Source organism: Chaetodon trifascialis, chromosome 19, assembly GCF_039877785.1.
Source record: "Chaetodon trifascialis isolate fChaTrf1 chromosome 19, fChaTrf1.hap1, whole genome shotgun sequence".
Lineage (NCBI taxonomy): Eukaryota > Metazoa > Chordata > Actinopteri > Chaetodontiformes > Chaetodontidae > Chaetodon > Chaetodon trifascialis.
In genome coordinates this window covers 14,989,391-15,004,187 of record NC_092074.1, presented here as the reverse complement: position 1 = coordinate 15,004,187, position 14,797 = coordinate 14,989,391, and the positions used below count along the sequence as shown (strand labels likewise).

The 14,797-nt window shown below is 43.1% G+C and overlaps 1 protein-coding gene across 8 annotated transcripts in view; it reads left to right on the top strand.

Moving 5' to 3' along the window:
* The window catches only part of utrn (utrophin), a 173,584-nt gene extending 164,578 nt beyond the window's left edge, over positions 1-9,006 (top strand). For 7 of the 8 annotated variants that reach the window (XM_070987929.1, XM_070987930.1, XM_070987931.1 and 4 more), the window contains 5 exons: positions 733-970; positions 4,478-4,553; positions 4,833-4,916; positions 6,481-6,506; positions 7,592-9,006. In XM_070987929.1, coding sequence (XP_070844030.1) covers positions 733-970; positions 4,478-4,553; positions 4,833-4,916; positions 6,481-6,506; positions 7,592-7,600 — 433 coding nt within the window. In that variant the 3' untranslated portion in view covers positions 7,601-9,006. The remainder of the gene's footprint in view (positions 1-732; positions 971-4,477; positions 4,554-4,832; positions 4,917-6,480; positions 6,507-7,591) is intronic. The other variant, XM_070987933.1, reaches the window with a different exon arrangement.
* The last annotated feature ends 5,791 nt before the right edge of the window (positions 9,007-14,797 follow it).

Genomic DNA, 14,797 nt, shown 5'->3' with positions numbered 1-14,797 from the left:
ACACACACACACACACACACACACACAGGTGCTAGGGGAGAGAGCTTTACTGCCAGGCTCATAAATGCCAACTTAAGTAAAGCATGGCAGCTTATGGTTCTGCACCAGGATGGGGAGTGAGGGGAGAGATTTGGCAGAGGGGTGGGGGCTTTATGTTTGTCGATTCACTTCAAATAGGATATCACCGAGAAAACAGAGAGCGGAGGTAAACATGACTGTGGTATTTTTATGTGGAACCCCACTGTGGAGGTTCAGGAAGGAGCCTTTGAATGCAGCTAGACTCTCTTTCAGTACGACTGCTAATAATAATAATAAATAAATAAAAAATATTCAGCTATAGGAAGAATAGAGACGAGCCCTCCTCTAGGATTGGTTGAAAGTACAGGTGGTGGAAAGTAACTATGTACACTTACTCTAAGTTCTGTACTTTTTACTTTAACTGACAAGTGGAGTTAATAGTGACATAATGGTTTGACATGCAAAACATCTTCTCACACATTAATGCATCAGTAGATTTAATCCAGTGAAATGATGTGTAGTAGTTTAACACTCAAAGGGTCCATTTTTCTGCAGAATGAGTGCTTTTACTTTTGAAGAATGAAGTACATTTATGCAGGATTTGTACTTGTAATGGAGTATTTTCATATTGTGGCACTGCTACTTTTACTTAATAAATGACCTGAAAGCTGTGTGTGACAGATAGATGTTGCATTTCTAACCCTTCTTTCCCAGGACCCTGCAGAGGGAGTATGAGCAGCTAAAGGAGCAGCACGGCCAGCGAGGGGCCCCTGCTGGAGGCCCCTGGGAGTCGGAGGGCTCTTTTGCCCACCCCGATGAGGCCGATCTTCTAGCCGAAGCCAAGCTACTACGACAACACAAGGGCCGACTGGAGGCCCGCATGCATATCCTGGAGGAACACAACAAACAGCTGGAGTCTCAGCTCCATCGCCTCCGACAGCTACTGCACCAGGTGACACACCACTTACACCAATTTGTTGGGCTTGTTTTATCCACAGGTTACGGCTGAGCGGAGACAGAGACATATATTCATAGACTCATGCGTTACAAAAATAGCCATCCTTCAGAGAAAAGGAACTGGGTTTGTCTCGTGTTGGTGTGAACTTTTCCCTGACAACTGCAAAGTGGACTGTTTTTTGAAATAGATTCAAGCTGTCGCTGTGAAGAGGCCATTTGCAGAAAGAATGGCTGCAGTTTTGGCGCTTAGCAGACACAAAACAACATAGATGTTGGACGTCGTCTACAAATGGAAAAGGACTTCAAACCTGGAGCAGCTTAATCACAATTATGTGTATTAAGGCGAGCTAGATGCATTTGTCAGCTTGAAAAAAACTGCAGCTGGTGTGTGAGCTTTGAAAGGAACATTTTTCCCCCAATATATAGTAATACAGCAAATATATGCAGCAGATAGAAGGCTGACAGCTGCTTGAAGGGACAGTTCACTCTTACCTGCAGTGCTATTTATCCATCTTTCTGCCGTGTTTTGCCGTCAGTTGCTGAGCTGTATCATCAGCTGTAGAGATTCTGTCTTCTCTTGAACATAATGGAACTAGATGGTACAAACACAGAAAAGTAAACTTTTGAACAGCAATGTCTCGTTCTAGAAATCATGACCTGATTACTCGAGATAATCCACAGACCCCGTTGGAACTATTTCCTTTCTAGTGAACTACACCCACCAGCCGTATCACTGCGCAGATGGAACCTTGTTCCAATCGTGGACAACGTGGGACGCTTGCACTAAAGGCGTCCTCCTCGGCACAGCTGTAACATTAGCTTGCAGTATCGCTCACCAAACTAATCTCCACAAGCGAGCGAGGGTGAGGGGAATAGATGCACAGTAGGCAGGTCCTGCTGCTCACAACAAGGTCTGTGGATCTTCTAGAGGAATTCTGCTTTTCAGAGCCTTTTGAGCGTAGCACATACTATACATACTGTGATCTGAAGTGCATTTCCTCCATAGGTTATCTCTTCTTTTAGTTGATTGGGCTTGTTGTTGGGGAGCAGCAGGGCAGTAATCACAGTTCACAGGCTCGCTCAGCACACACCAGCTGGCCGGGCTGTTTCAGTGCAACTCGTAAAATTAAAAAAAAAAAAAAAAGCCTTTAAAAAGCGCACCCCTCGTACAGAATGCTTTCAGTAAATTAAAGGATTCTTTCAAAGTCGTTCCAGTAAATCATCAGCGTAAATATGTACTCGTGAATTCGCCACACAGACAGCCGCACATACCTGGATGCAAACATGCTAACAGCTTCAGCTTTTATCCTCCCTCTGTTGTGTCTTTGAAGAACAGAACCTGCTCATCAATGCTCAGATTAGATCCTAATCACATCATTTCCATTCCATCCAGGAGTCCGGCATCCGTCTCCAGCCCCTCTATCAATAACGTCCAGATTTGTTTATGCCCGGCCTAATTGCTCACCGAGGTTGGATTGTTTGTGCCAAGCGAGAAATGCACAGCCCTCAAGCCAAACAAACCGCAATCCCAGCAAATCAGACTGAGCAAACACAGGGGCAGGTATTGGCTCTCTGGAAGCTGTGGAGCTGGAAGCACAGTAATAACTCACAACAAATACAGCCTGGGGAAGGCAGCTAACGTGACTCGGCAGATTTTTAATGGATGAGGATTAACATTTTGACAGAGAGAAAGAGTTTTGCGTGCCCATCCTTCACTAAGTTGGAGATCTTCCCCTCATTTTTCGACAGTAGATACTGATTTGTAAATGTAACCGTATGCAACTCTTCAAACTTGAAAAGTAAAAGTGACTCATCAGGCAGCAGAATAGCCTGTGCCAGTGCTATATTATCATATATTACTGGATTATTATTCCTGATATATAGCATTTAAGCAGCATTTCACAGCTGTAGATGATTGACATTAAACTAATTTAACTGCTGCATATGCTGTTTCGTAGATTCATTTCTAAAAATGTCAGTTTTTTATATAAATTCTGAAAGTAAAAACTAACAAGTAGCTGCTCCTGTGAAATACATAAAGTCGACATGCACATAAAATGGAAATATTGAAGCTGAAACTGAAGTACAGTTCCTTGTGCTTTGTCTTAATGAGCCAAGCATGAGCTTTTCCTGCACCCCCTGTGTCTTCATTGTATTCCTGAAGCGAACCGATTCTGAGAGATGACGACGAAAAAAGCAAGCCTAATGGCACGCGCAGCTACCTGCACACACACAAACATCCCCACGCTAAGTAAGAACTTCTGTTTTCTGACATTTAAGTCCCCGGAGTCCTGACGATATGTCAACATGTCTCTCCATCAACCGTCAGCGGTACTGCCAGGCAGCAGAATAATGAACCCAGCCAGCTTGATGGCACGCATTAAATTCTCACTCCTGAAGGCCGACCAAAGCCCTGACCCCAGCTATTCTAAGACGAGCCTCGAGACGCGGCCTGTGCTCCACGGACGTTTCCAACATGTTAGCCTTTACTGGCGCCGGGGGCAGCGGGAGATGAAGGGGAAGGAGAAGAGGAGGGGTGACGAGGAAGGCAACATTTGATTTCTTGCCGTCGAAAAGCTGAAGGGAACGTGGGAATCTGTCGTAATCGTCACCACACATCAACTGTTCTCTCCTGTGCATCAGAGCATGTTTTCTACCAAAATGATCGACCGTCCACAGTTGTTAGGTTACACAATCCTAATCTCTAATTGACCGATTAAGATACTGTTATGTTTTTTTTTGGAGCAACTGCACTTTTCACTGTCATCTTCTTCTCTTCCCTTCTGTTTGTTTGACAAATTGCCCATTTCGCCAGACTTCTCCCATCAGCCGTGACTTGCATATCTGTGGTATTTACTGTTATTTTGAGAAGAAAATGAAAACTTGGAGTTGCACATTATCATTTGATCTGTAGATTTCAGGACATCTTGGCACACAACAGGTTTCCCGGAGGCATAGTGCAAACAGTGCATGGCAGTATGAACCAAAATAACATTAAGGATGTTTGTTAGTGTAGTGCACTCACTGTCTGCTACCTGTGGCAGCTGCATTAATGCCTGAAATCTTTATGTTCTTGCTTTAAATGTGACCACAGCATATATTGTGTATTACTGTGGACACGAGGATATCTGCTCCATCGTTTGGCTTCGTGTCATTTGTGTTGGCAGTCAAGGAATTTCTCCTGTTGCACTCATTAGAATAACTGTGTGCGACAGTTAGCTACAAAGCTACATATGCAAATGTCCTCTGGGGTCTTTGAATGTGATTGATAAAGTAGCATGTTAAACTCAAAGAGGAACATTGGCAGAGATGTTTATGAGAAACGTCTGTGCTCACATAATGACAGCCTCGTTGTGCCGCCCCCTGGTATTCCCTTGTCTGCTGTGAAGCAGGGCTAATTTTGAAGTTGTCAAGCGGATGCCAGGCGGAATAATTATGTTATAATAATGGAGTTTTCTTTTTTGCTTTCTTCTCTCCGTGTGTTTCTCTCTCTCTCTCTCAGCCGGAGGTAGACTCAAGGGTAAATGGAGTGTCCTCTCCCACTGCGCAAGATCGAGGACCATTTACTGAAAACTCAGGTGAGACACTGGGCTCAAAAACGACATGCATGCTCAAACACTCACACTAACATTAATCTTGTCGTTTGAGCATCGGTCCTTGGAATTCAATCGCCGTGGCAGCAGCCACATTATGCAGATAGTTTGAACACTGAAGGATCTCACACTGTTGCTCTGCAAATGGAAACTTGTTGCTCACTGTGGTATGGCGCCACATCAAAGTGTGTGGTAACTGAAATTCAACCTGTGTGTGTGTGTGTGTGTGTGTGTGTGCGTGTGTGTGCGTGTGTGCGTGTTCAGATGAGCTGCTGGACTCCCACAACAGCAGCTCTGACCTGGCAGATGTAATGGAGCAGATTAACAACTCCTTCCCTGCATGCAGTCGTAAGTTTCCTCCTCCTCCTCGCTCCCACCGTGTCTTCCCCGGCTCTGAAGGCAGATTTGTGTTTTGCCACAAGGACGCTGGTCAGCAGAAAAGTAGCGCATGTCGCTCTGTTTAACTGTTCATACTTCATCCCTCACAGGGGAAGAGTTGTGTAGCGTACCAGATGTGTGAATTTAGCAAGTTTGCACCCTTCTCCGCAGATTTTTTTTCTCTGTTAATCATTTGAGCTATAAAAAGTACAAAATTAATCGTGGGAAAGTGAAATGACTCGTTTATTCCTGCCAGCGGTCCAAAACCTTAAGTTTTGGATTATTATCTTAAATATAAAGATAAAGATAAATATAAGACAAAGAAAAGCAGCAAATCCTCACAACTGAAAGACTGAGATGATTAATCAATTATCAAAATAGTTGGCAATTAATTTCGGGCTAAATGTTTCAGCTCAAAAAATGGCTGATTTAAGCTTAAATCTCTGCTATTATCTTTCATATATATATGTATTTATTTGTCGTTATTTAAACAGGATGGCATGAAAATCAGTTTCAGAAGTCCACACAGAAGATTTTTTTGTCATCCATGTTAGTACTTTTTATGTCTCTGACCTCGCCTACAAGGCTCACCGTGCTGAGGCTGTGTGACGTGAATGAAACAGAAGCAGGAAATTGAGGCAGGGGAGAAACTGTGGTTCTTTCCTGATACAATCATTTTAATCTCCAAATTCATCGTCCACCTTCTTATTGTCTCCTTTTCCTCCTCTCGCTGTGTTTGTTCATCCTTCTGTTCTTCTCTGTCCTCTTTCACCACCTCTCACACTGCTGCTCTGCATTTTTTTTTTACCTAATGTTGTCATTCTGCTTTGGTTGTGTGTGTGTGTGTGTGTGTGTGTGTGCGTGCGTGCATGCTGCGGGATGTCATGTATAAATGATTGCAGCTGGAGCAGCTGTGCTCTTGTCTGTAGTCGTGAATTCAAAAGGTCTCGTCCTGTATGTCAGTGCACAATGGTCTACAGAGTGTGCTTTTTTAAGAAGCGTGATCATGGTTTGTGTAGTGCGTGCAGGCTCTTCTACATTGTGACTTTGTGGTGATGAAGTGCTTTCTCAAACACAGATTTTAAATAAAGCCTTCGGCTTTTCTCGATGATCATTTAAATTTGGTGTTTGATATGATCTTGTATAAATGTTAGACCCCCATTACTCTTTACATCAGAATTTGAAAGAACATTCACCTCTGGGGATATTAATTAAATAGAAAAATAAATAAAAATGTTTGAACAGCAAGTTAGGGCTCACTCACTTTAAATTGCATTCGAATTTTTAGAGTCAAAACTCCTGTGAGGGCTTTAGTTAAAATCCATTCTAATCTGGCAGACGCTCCAGCGTTATTAGCATTTGGTTACTGCACAGCTCCGAGGCACCGGGACTGAACGGCACAGAGCTGAGCGTGTGCATGAATATGTGGGAGGAACCCACAGGCTGATAATTTAGTGTAGACTTAAGAAAAAAGATGAACTGAGGAGTTCAAGTGTTAAACCACACTATTGTTTCTTTGCTTTGTCTCCCGCAGCCTCGAGCCTCTCCTCAAGGCCACAGGTAAGGCGAGGATCCTCCACACGTTCAGACACACTTCTAGAAATCGGTCTTGTGTATTCGCAGCTTTTCTGGAAGCTCCTGTTTTTCTTCCTCTCTGCTTCATTGTGTGTGTTTCCGGGTCGCTATTTTAGTAACTGGCAAAGGTGAGAGACGTTTGAGCAGAGGAACAGAGGTAATTACAGCCGCTGCTGCAAAAGTAGTCCCCTCCATGTAGCCTTCACCTGCCTCAGCCCTCCACATTCAGTGGCCTGTGAGAAAGAGACGGCTAATGGATGTCTGGGGAGCGCCATTAGCTGCTCATCTCATTCCCCCGCTATGAGGCCAAGGTGCATTTTGGGATAGAGGTGTGGTGAAAGCTGTTGCCACTGACCTCTTCCTGCTGTAATTTCTTACCCTGCTCCGACGCCCTCCATTCTCCCCATTCTCTCGCTGTCTTTTTACACTGCTCGGCTTGTCTCTTCCACACGGCTAATACCTTTACACACCCGTTAAAACTTGCTGTGAATCCATTCGTGGCGGCTGCTGCAAAACAGACACCTGCTTTGTTTATCTACCTTCCTCTTCGGTGGCCGCTGCACGTCAATCATTTGGCTTTCAGCATTTACACCTCTGCATTTTATTTAAGTTGGATGCGGTTAATCATGCATCTCTATAATAACCATAATATACGCTCTTCTTACGTCTCCTTTCACTGGTCTTTTGTTCCATGCACTTTCTGTTGGTTTTCATGCACAGGTGAGGGCGAATAGGTGTGAGTGCCTGATTCCATTTCTAAGAAGACAGCTATGTTTCATAAAATCTCTGCTGCATCATCCACGCCCACCTCGTCGCTTTCCTCCACACCAAGCTCCTAATGAACTGTAACTGGCTTGAGGGACTGCAGTCCATTTACCAGCTTTCAAACCCGATTACATTGTTGGATGTTCCCTGACATTTCCACACAGTGATGTCTTGATGAAGAGAAATGAGGCGGCTTCACCTGCTGCGCCGGGACTAACGAAAAAGACGAGAGCGCTAACTAACTTTCGACTTCAACCCACACAAACATCTTTGCAGATTTCATGTTTGCGTTCTCTGTTTTGCAGGTGATGTGAGGACGGTCAACGCAGAGGGTTTCGCGTGTGTGCGTGCGCTCAGCGATGGAAGAGACAGGACCATTCCCAAACAAACAATCTCCCCGACCCAAAATCCCAAAGACGCACAGGACCAGACAACTTAACTACTTTTACCACCTTGTCTTGTACTATGCAAACTGTACATTTTATGAACTGTAGATTGTACCTGAACTTGGTTCAACATTTGTCAGTGATTTGTTTAGATATGCAGATGAGAATATGGGCACGGGGCTTTGTATAGTAAAGTATGCTTTTCTGTTTTTCAGAGGGAGGTTTGACATTTGTGTTTTGTTCTTATTACGTTTCGCCGTCACTGGGAATCAAACTTTTACCTTTTTTTTTTTTGTCATTCCACTGCTTTTGTACCCTGCAGCCCCCACTTGCAATTATTTGTCAAAGGAAGTAGCCACAATTTTGTTCCATGTTTGGGACCACGTGCAGTTCCTGAGTAATAACAGCCGGTGGTTGAAAGGATCATTTTGAAGATGCAGAGTCACCTCTCAAAGCGTCTGATTTGTTTTGACGATCGATCTTGTAGCATGCTTGATGTCAAGTTCCCCTTTAAAGCATCGATATGCCGGCAGACTTTGTGTCAACTGCGATTTGTTAATATAGACTTTACCCCTTCTGTGCCTATACAGTTTGTCATTCCACGTGTGGAAGACAGAGATACGAGTTGATGGATTAAGGTGGGATCGTGTATAAAGAGAGACATTTTGGAAATTAAAGATTTAAATCTAAAGTTCTGAATTTGGGTTTGTAAGAGGCCCGCAGTCATTATGTAGAATAGTTTTTTTTTTTTGTTTGTTTTTTTAAGATATATGTTCAGAAATCAGAGGAAAGCCATGATTGCCTTGCTACCTCAGACTCATAGACACAGTTTTGTTTTTGTGGTTTGTAAACTTGTTTAAAACAGTTGTGATCATTTACAGAACAAGAACAGCCTGGTTTAGCATTCTAAGCTTCAGCTTACTGTATTGGTGTACACTGCAACGAGGAGATACCAAGTAGAAAAAAAAAGTTACTATTACTGTACCACAATGGGTCTGTGGCCTGCTGAAGCTAGCCCCCCGTTATGACGAGTATTACTTTATCTGTTGTTGGTTTTTCCACTGGCCTTCTAGCACTGGTCTCTCACTGCGTTGTGTTGTTGTGCTATATGCTATCCTGTAAAACTTGTGAGACTGAACAACACTACTATAACCTCCTCTGACTGTAGACTAATGATGATGTTGGTGGTGATTTTTAATGATTCCAGTCATGATGAACCGTACCATGCCAGAACTGTGTCCCTTCTCCTGAGGTATGTAAAATAGATTGACCACACTACGTGTAATATGGCTACGTTGTTTTATTCTAAATAAAATTTTTATAACAAGCGTGCATCCCCTGTGCTGTTATTTTCTCACTTGCTGGAACTGCACAGCAATGTTTGTTTGAGGCTGTAAATATTTAAAGGTGTTAAAGATGAATCACTTTGCAGAATTTTAGAAACACTCATCAGAAATTCCTCCCACATCTTTAAGTGTTTTCATATGCAGCACTTGACCTGCGTTTACTCTAAAAACATCTTACACGCCCACACCTGGTTGAAGGAATATAGGCTCATCAGTGCCGTGCAGGCAGGGATGGAGCATTATTATTTATCAAAGGAACTGATCACACAGTGAGCGGTTGTATCATTATTACATGTTTGTAGTGAGCATGCTGAGCTTTAGCTGAGAACTCCAAATAAATGATGAAAGTTGTCTTTGCCTTTTCCTGCAGCCCTTCAAACCCACTTCTCTCAGCATTACTCACTGGACTAGTGGCCCCGTACGCACTGATTATTCTTAAAGATTGTGTGATGTTCGATTAAATATATTTACCTTGGTCTTGCTTGGCCTGTCGCTGGTTATAAATCAAATCTGACTGCACAAGTCATTTCATGGTGTAAACTCAGCTCATTTCAGGAACCTGTCAGATTAAATTATGTCCGAACAGGAAATTGTCTGTACTCTTAGCGCTGCAGTTATTAGACCACGCCAAACTTGGATAGCTTGTTTCCTTCCTTTAACTGCTCCCTCCTAACTTTACAGCACTTTTTTTTTTTTTTTCCATTCTTTCTTTATCACAAAATGCAAGTCATAGCAGTATAACCGGGTCCTCTCCGCCACAGGACTATTGGTCCCCGGATCATTGCCATCACTCATCATTTTTTGTCATGTCACCTGTGTAAAGTGGACACAAATTAAAGTAATTTTTCCATGCTGGACAACTTTAGTCTTAATAGCGCTCCTTATCATCTATGGTCCAGCCGTTCCACAATACAGTATCCAGCGTGCTCACATCCTCTGGGCTCCCCGAGGTGCTTTACTCAGTCTACCACTCCCATTTCTGCAATGCACTGCAGGAATCAGCTTGTTTGTAAGGGAAAAGAAGTTTGGGAGTAACAAAGCAACATACGCACAAGGGAGAGGTCGCACTTATTCCTTTACTGGATCCCATTATGGCAAGAAGTGTACTGGTATGTTATTAATATTAATGTGACAATTAAGCAAAATGCGAAGGCGGATTTGGTTTAATTACTGTAACAATCTAATGTGCTCATATGAAGCTTAAGTGCAAACAAGATAGCATGAGTTATCAGCAATCTTTCTAAAGTTTTGGGGACCTGCTCAGACGCAGATCTCTGCGATTTAGGGCATTAGACTGTCAAGCTTCAGTGAAGTTGAGTCTGCTTGCCAGACTGAGCAAGGATTAGCATTCTGCAGTTCGACAAAAACACATCTCGTTTAGCGAATGTTTTAATAATCAAATGATAACAAGTGCAACTCTGGTCCTCCTAATGGAGGTCAAAGGTCAGGCCCAGCTACAGAACAGCGCAGCCCCAGAGCTGGTAGCAGAGACAGATGCTTGCTGACATGGAAGATTCAACCTGGGGGACCTCTAATCAACAGCATCCTGCAAGCCATGTCCTCAATCTTAATCAGAGAGCAAGACTGAAGGCCTACTGCCACCGCAGCCTCCTGTGGCTCCAGTGCTCATTACACACCAACAAACAAAATAGTTCGATGGATGAAGAAGGATGAGGCAACTTTACTGAGGCGAAAAATGTGACATTTGGCTTAAGGGTTCAGCACGCTGTAACCTTAATCAAAAAGTTGACAAAATAATCTCAACTTGAGGCCCATTTAGTAACTGGAGCTTTAATTGCATCACAAGATCCTCGGCAGACAGAGTAGTTGTCATGTATCATGCATTCATCTGTGTGTCTGACTTCTTGTCATCCATGCTGACTCAAAAGTTGAGGCAGAAACTTCATTCTTTAACGTTATCAACTTTCCCTTCTCCTGGGCAAGGACTTCGCATCCATGTTGTCGTACAAGTTTTGATTTAAAAAAGGTCTATTGATATATTAGGATTCATTTAGCAAGTTGGCATATATGTACCCTTTATGACAACAAATGGTACAAATGGGACTCTAATTCTGTCCAATGTGGCGTTTATCTATTTAACTAACATGAAGGATGAAGCCACCTGTAGAATTGTTGCAGTACAGCTTCCGGCCACTGGTGGCAGCAGTGAGCGCAATGCTGCTCAACCAGCAGGTGGTGGTGCTGAGACTAATTAACGTTCAGCGTTTTCTGCCAGTGAGCTTTGCTAACGTTGGTTTAAAGTCGTGAAACGTCGCAGTTTGGTTGAGTTCAAGCACCAAAACACCTTGGCTGGGTCCAGGAAAAAGTCGTGGTTTGGGTTAAAATAATAAGTTAACGTTGACGTCGCTTTAGTAACTGTGTGTGTGTGTGTGTGTGTGTGTGAGTGAGTGTGAGTCGCGTCACCTTCTGAAGCACGCAGCACTGCTACCTCCGGCGGGCGGACGCTTGTCTACAAGGAGAAGTTCAGGTAAAGGTGTTAACATTTTTTTTTCTAGGCTTCCAGTCGTGGGTTAATGCTGTTCTTGTACCTTAATTTGAAAGCATAACGTTATTTGTATACTAACATAATTTGTTGTAACATGCTAGTTTGAAGATAAGCTAACAGCTAACTAGGTAACGTTAGCATGTTTATTTATGCTTCCCCCCCTCAAAGGTGAGCAGCCCGAAAGTCCAGATGCTTTCTTTAAATATATGAGCTCCACTTTCTCAATTTATTGCGGTTTCATTTTCATGTTTCATGTATTTTAGCCTGTTGGCTTTTCTTTGGGGAGCATTGTGGGTTGGTCTGCCAGTTGGTGGGTCTGCTGCTTTGGTCCAGATTGGAATTTTCCAGCAACTGTTGGACAGATTACTAATAAATGTTCAGACATTCATAAGATTGATTTTTGTCATCATTTGTCTAATGCTTTGGTTTATGACCAAATTATTATTGATATTCGCATCAGTGTCTGATTCTGTGTGTCATTTTGTGTTTAGTGCTAACTAACAAATATTAGCAGTGTACATTGCTAAATTTGGATGTTCAGCTTGATAAATATTTACCTCAAAGCATTAGCGTGTTAGCCTTGTCACTGTGAGCATTTATTAAACACAACAGCGCACAGCCCATGTTTGCTCAGTCATCTGGAAGCTTTGCTGAGGAGGTATGCATGTAGAGGCCCAGTGTCTGAACTGCTCTGTTAATTTCATTTAATTTCATTCAGATTAAAACTGACCAGTTGGAAATTAAGCAGTGGCCCTCATTTCCTTCGGCTCCAAACTTCAGACAACACAGATTTTGCTGCAAGGTGCTCAAGACCAGACCAACTGCACATGCATATACAAGTGAGTAACTAAGCAAGTAACCTCATGGGTGCCTGTAAGCTGCGGCCAGAAAAATTGGGGCCTTCAGGAAGACCTTAACTGCCATCTGATACAACGACTACGTTAAATCTTGGTTGTAACACGTTGAATCATTTAAAGTTTCCCCTGTTCCACTTTCTCCTTTTTACTATAGGTGATCTCATGGATAATCAAACCTTTACTCTGGCCTTGTCAGTACTCTGCTCTGCATACTGAGTAAATTATACCAGTTTCTTTCATGTCCTGTGTATAACACAGAATAACTGACAATATCTGATCTGCTTAATTTCCTTGTCCCCTTGTCCGTATGAACATCACCATCTGTGATCTGCTAATTCTCTTTTCTGTGGGTAAAAACAAACTTTGATGATTCCTTGAGGCTTTGGCCGTATGGCCTCAGCTGTCCCCCGACCAAGCAACCAATCATTTTTCCTGGATGTGACGGTGGTGCTGATGGTGCTGGATGTTTATTTTCTTCCTTCCTCAGCCCATCTCTCATTCATGCAGCAATACTGGCTGGCATGCAGATCTGTTCAACAGCTGCCCCCTTTGATCAGATGCTTGGCAGGCAGCGACAGAGCTGGTGGTATGGGTGTCTTGGCCGGTAGCTGCCCCTGGCACTAGGCAAGGACAGGGAACAGATGTTTTGGGGGGGTAGAACTCCGCTGGACCTGTGTGGGTTATGGGATACAGTCTGGACCCCAGAAACATGCAGCAGGAAATGAGAGGAAGGGATGAGAACAAGGAAACCCAGAGGGGAGAAGCAAAAACAGATCAGGAGAATTGCCAGTTTCTCTTTTCGTTATTGCTATTATGTCAGCAGCTGAATCTCTGTTATGCTTACACAGTGCTCCTCTATGTAAATGCTCCAGCTCAGACAAACCTGAGTTAAACTTGTATCCTAATGAACCTCCCAGCTTTAACAGTTCCCTTGCAGTACATATCTGCTGAAGTTTATTGTACTCAGTGCACTTCAAATCTCCAGAATATGCTGAGTGCACATGGTGAGTTAGCATTAGCACCGTAGCAGCTCTCTGTTTGACAATTAATTTTAAGTAGATAACTGCACTGGACCTTCTTCTGGCAGGGCATCGACCTAGGGTTTTCATTTTGGATGCTTTTGGGAATTTTCTGGGCATTTGTCCCGTATCAGCATTTTCTTCTGTGCGCTTAAAAAAAAGAGAGAGAGAGAAAGAGAGAGAGAGAGAGAGAGAGAGAGAGAGAGAGAGAGAGAGAGAGAGAGAGAGAGAGAGAGAGAGAGAGAGCATAGCCTGATATATCAAGTACACTTACTTATAACACTTTTATGTACTTCATTAAGAGCCCGCCTTAGTATGGCAGAGTGCATCCTGAACTTTTCAAGTTGTGACCTTCTGCCATTACTCATCCCTCCTTTAACTTCTTATAATTCTTCTTTCAAATTTACTTTATGTCCTTACATTGATTTTCACTTAATTCTCATTACTTCCCTATTTCTTCAGAATAATGTCATCCATATATTATCAGTTGCCTGTCATGTTTATACTCATATTTAAAGGGAGTTTTAAGTATCAACGCAGTTGCGAGCATTTATCATCCCTCTTTACACTTATATGACACAAGTATAGTACATATGCACTTGTATTGTTGCAGTACACCCATTTGTTTCACCCGCCTTTCCCTTCAAAGCCAAGATTACTTGGCTTTCTATGACTATATGTTGCACACCTCTTTGTAGCAGCCTCCATTATGCCTGGTCAGGGCCAGGGACTAATGAAGGGAGACAAACTGAAATCGGTGTGTCTGAAATTAGAGCAGAGGGAGGTGTGCAGGGAATCAGTCAGTATTTTCCCAGTTTCATTACAGCATGGACCATTAGCTGCAAGCAGGCCATTGACATTCCTGCTCATGATGTTTTGAGCCCCGCTGCCACAACGACACTATGAGCCAATCAGGCCTCTTGTAAACACAGGCTCTAATGAAATTTGATGGGCATTTTGCATGAAAATATGAATTGGACCTTTGTTGTGTATTGGAAACAGAAATAATAACCACAGTGCCCTCAGTCAGGATGCTCACCACGCCTCTGTGGCTAACCAGGCGGCGGTTGGTGCACCATAACACTTTGCCACAGTCCTGCAGATTGTGAATGAGAGGCACTCTGAATTATTAAAAGATTGCTCTTGGCCATGGTGCTCGGAGCTCAGGTGCCACAACATCAGCATGTTGATGAGGGTAATATACTGAGTGAAGTATCCACCAAGTTATAGTAGAATTGTTTGACTTTGAGATGAGTCACTGAAAGAAAGTGTGTGTGATCTGGAGTTATGCGATCCGTACTTTGAAATTAGAGAGGAGAGAGTACTCTGAAAATACAAAAGAAAAGTTTGTGGTACTGCAGGTGCCGTGATTTGTACTCACTTTTGCACGATCATAG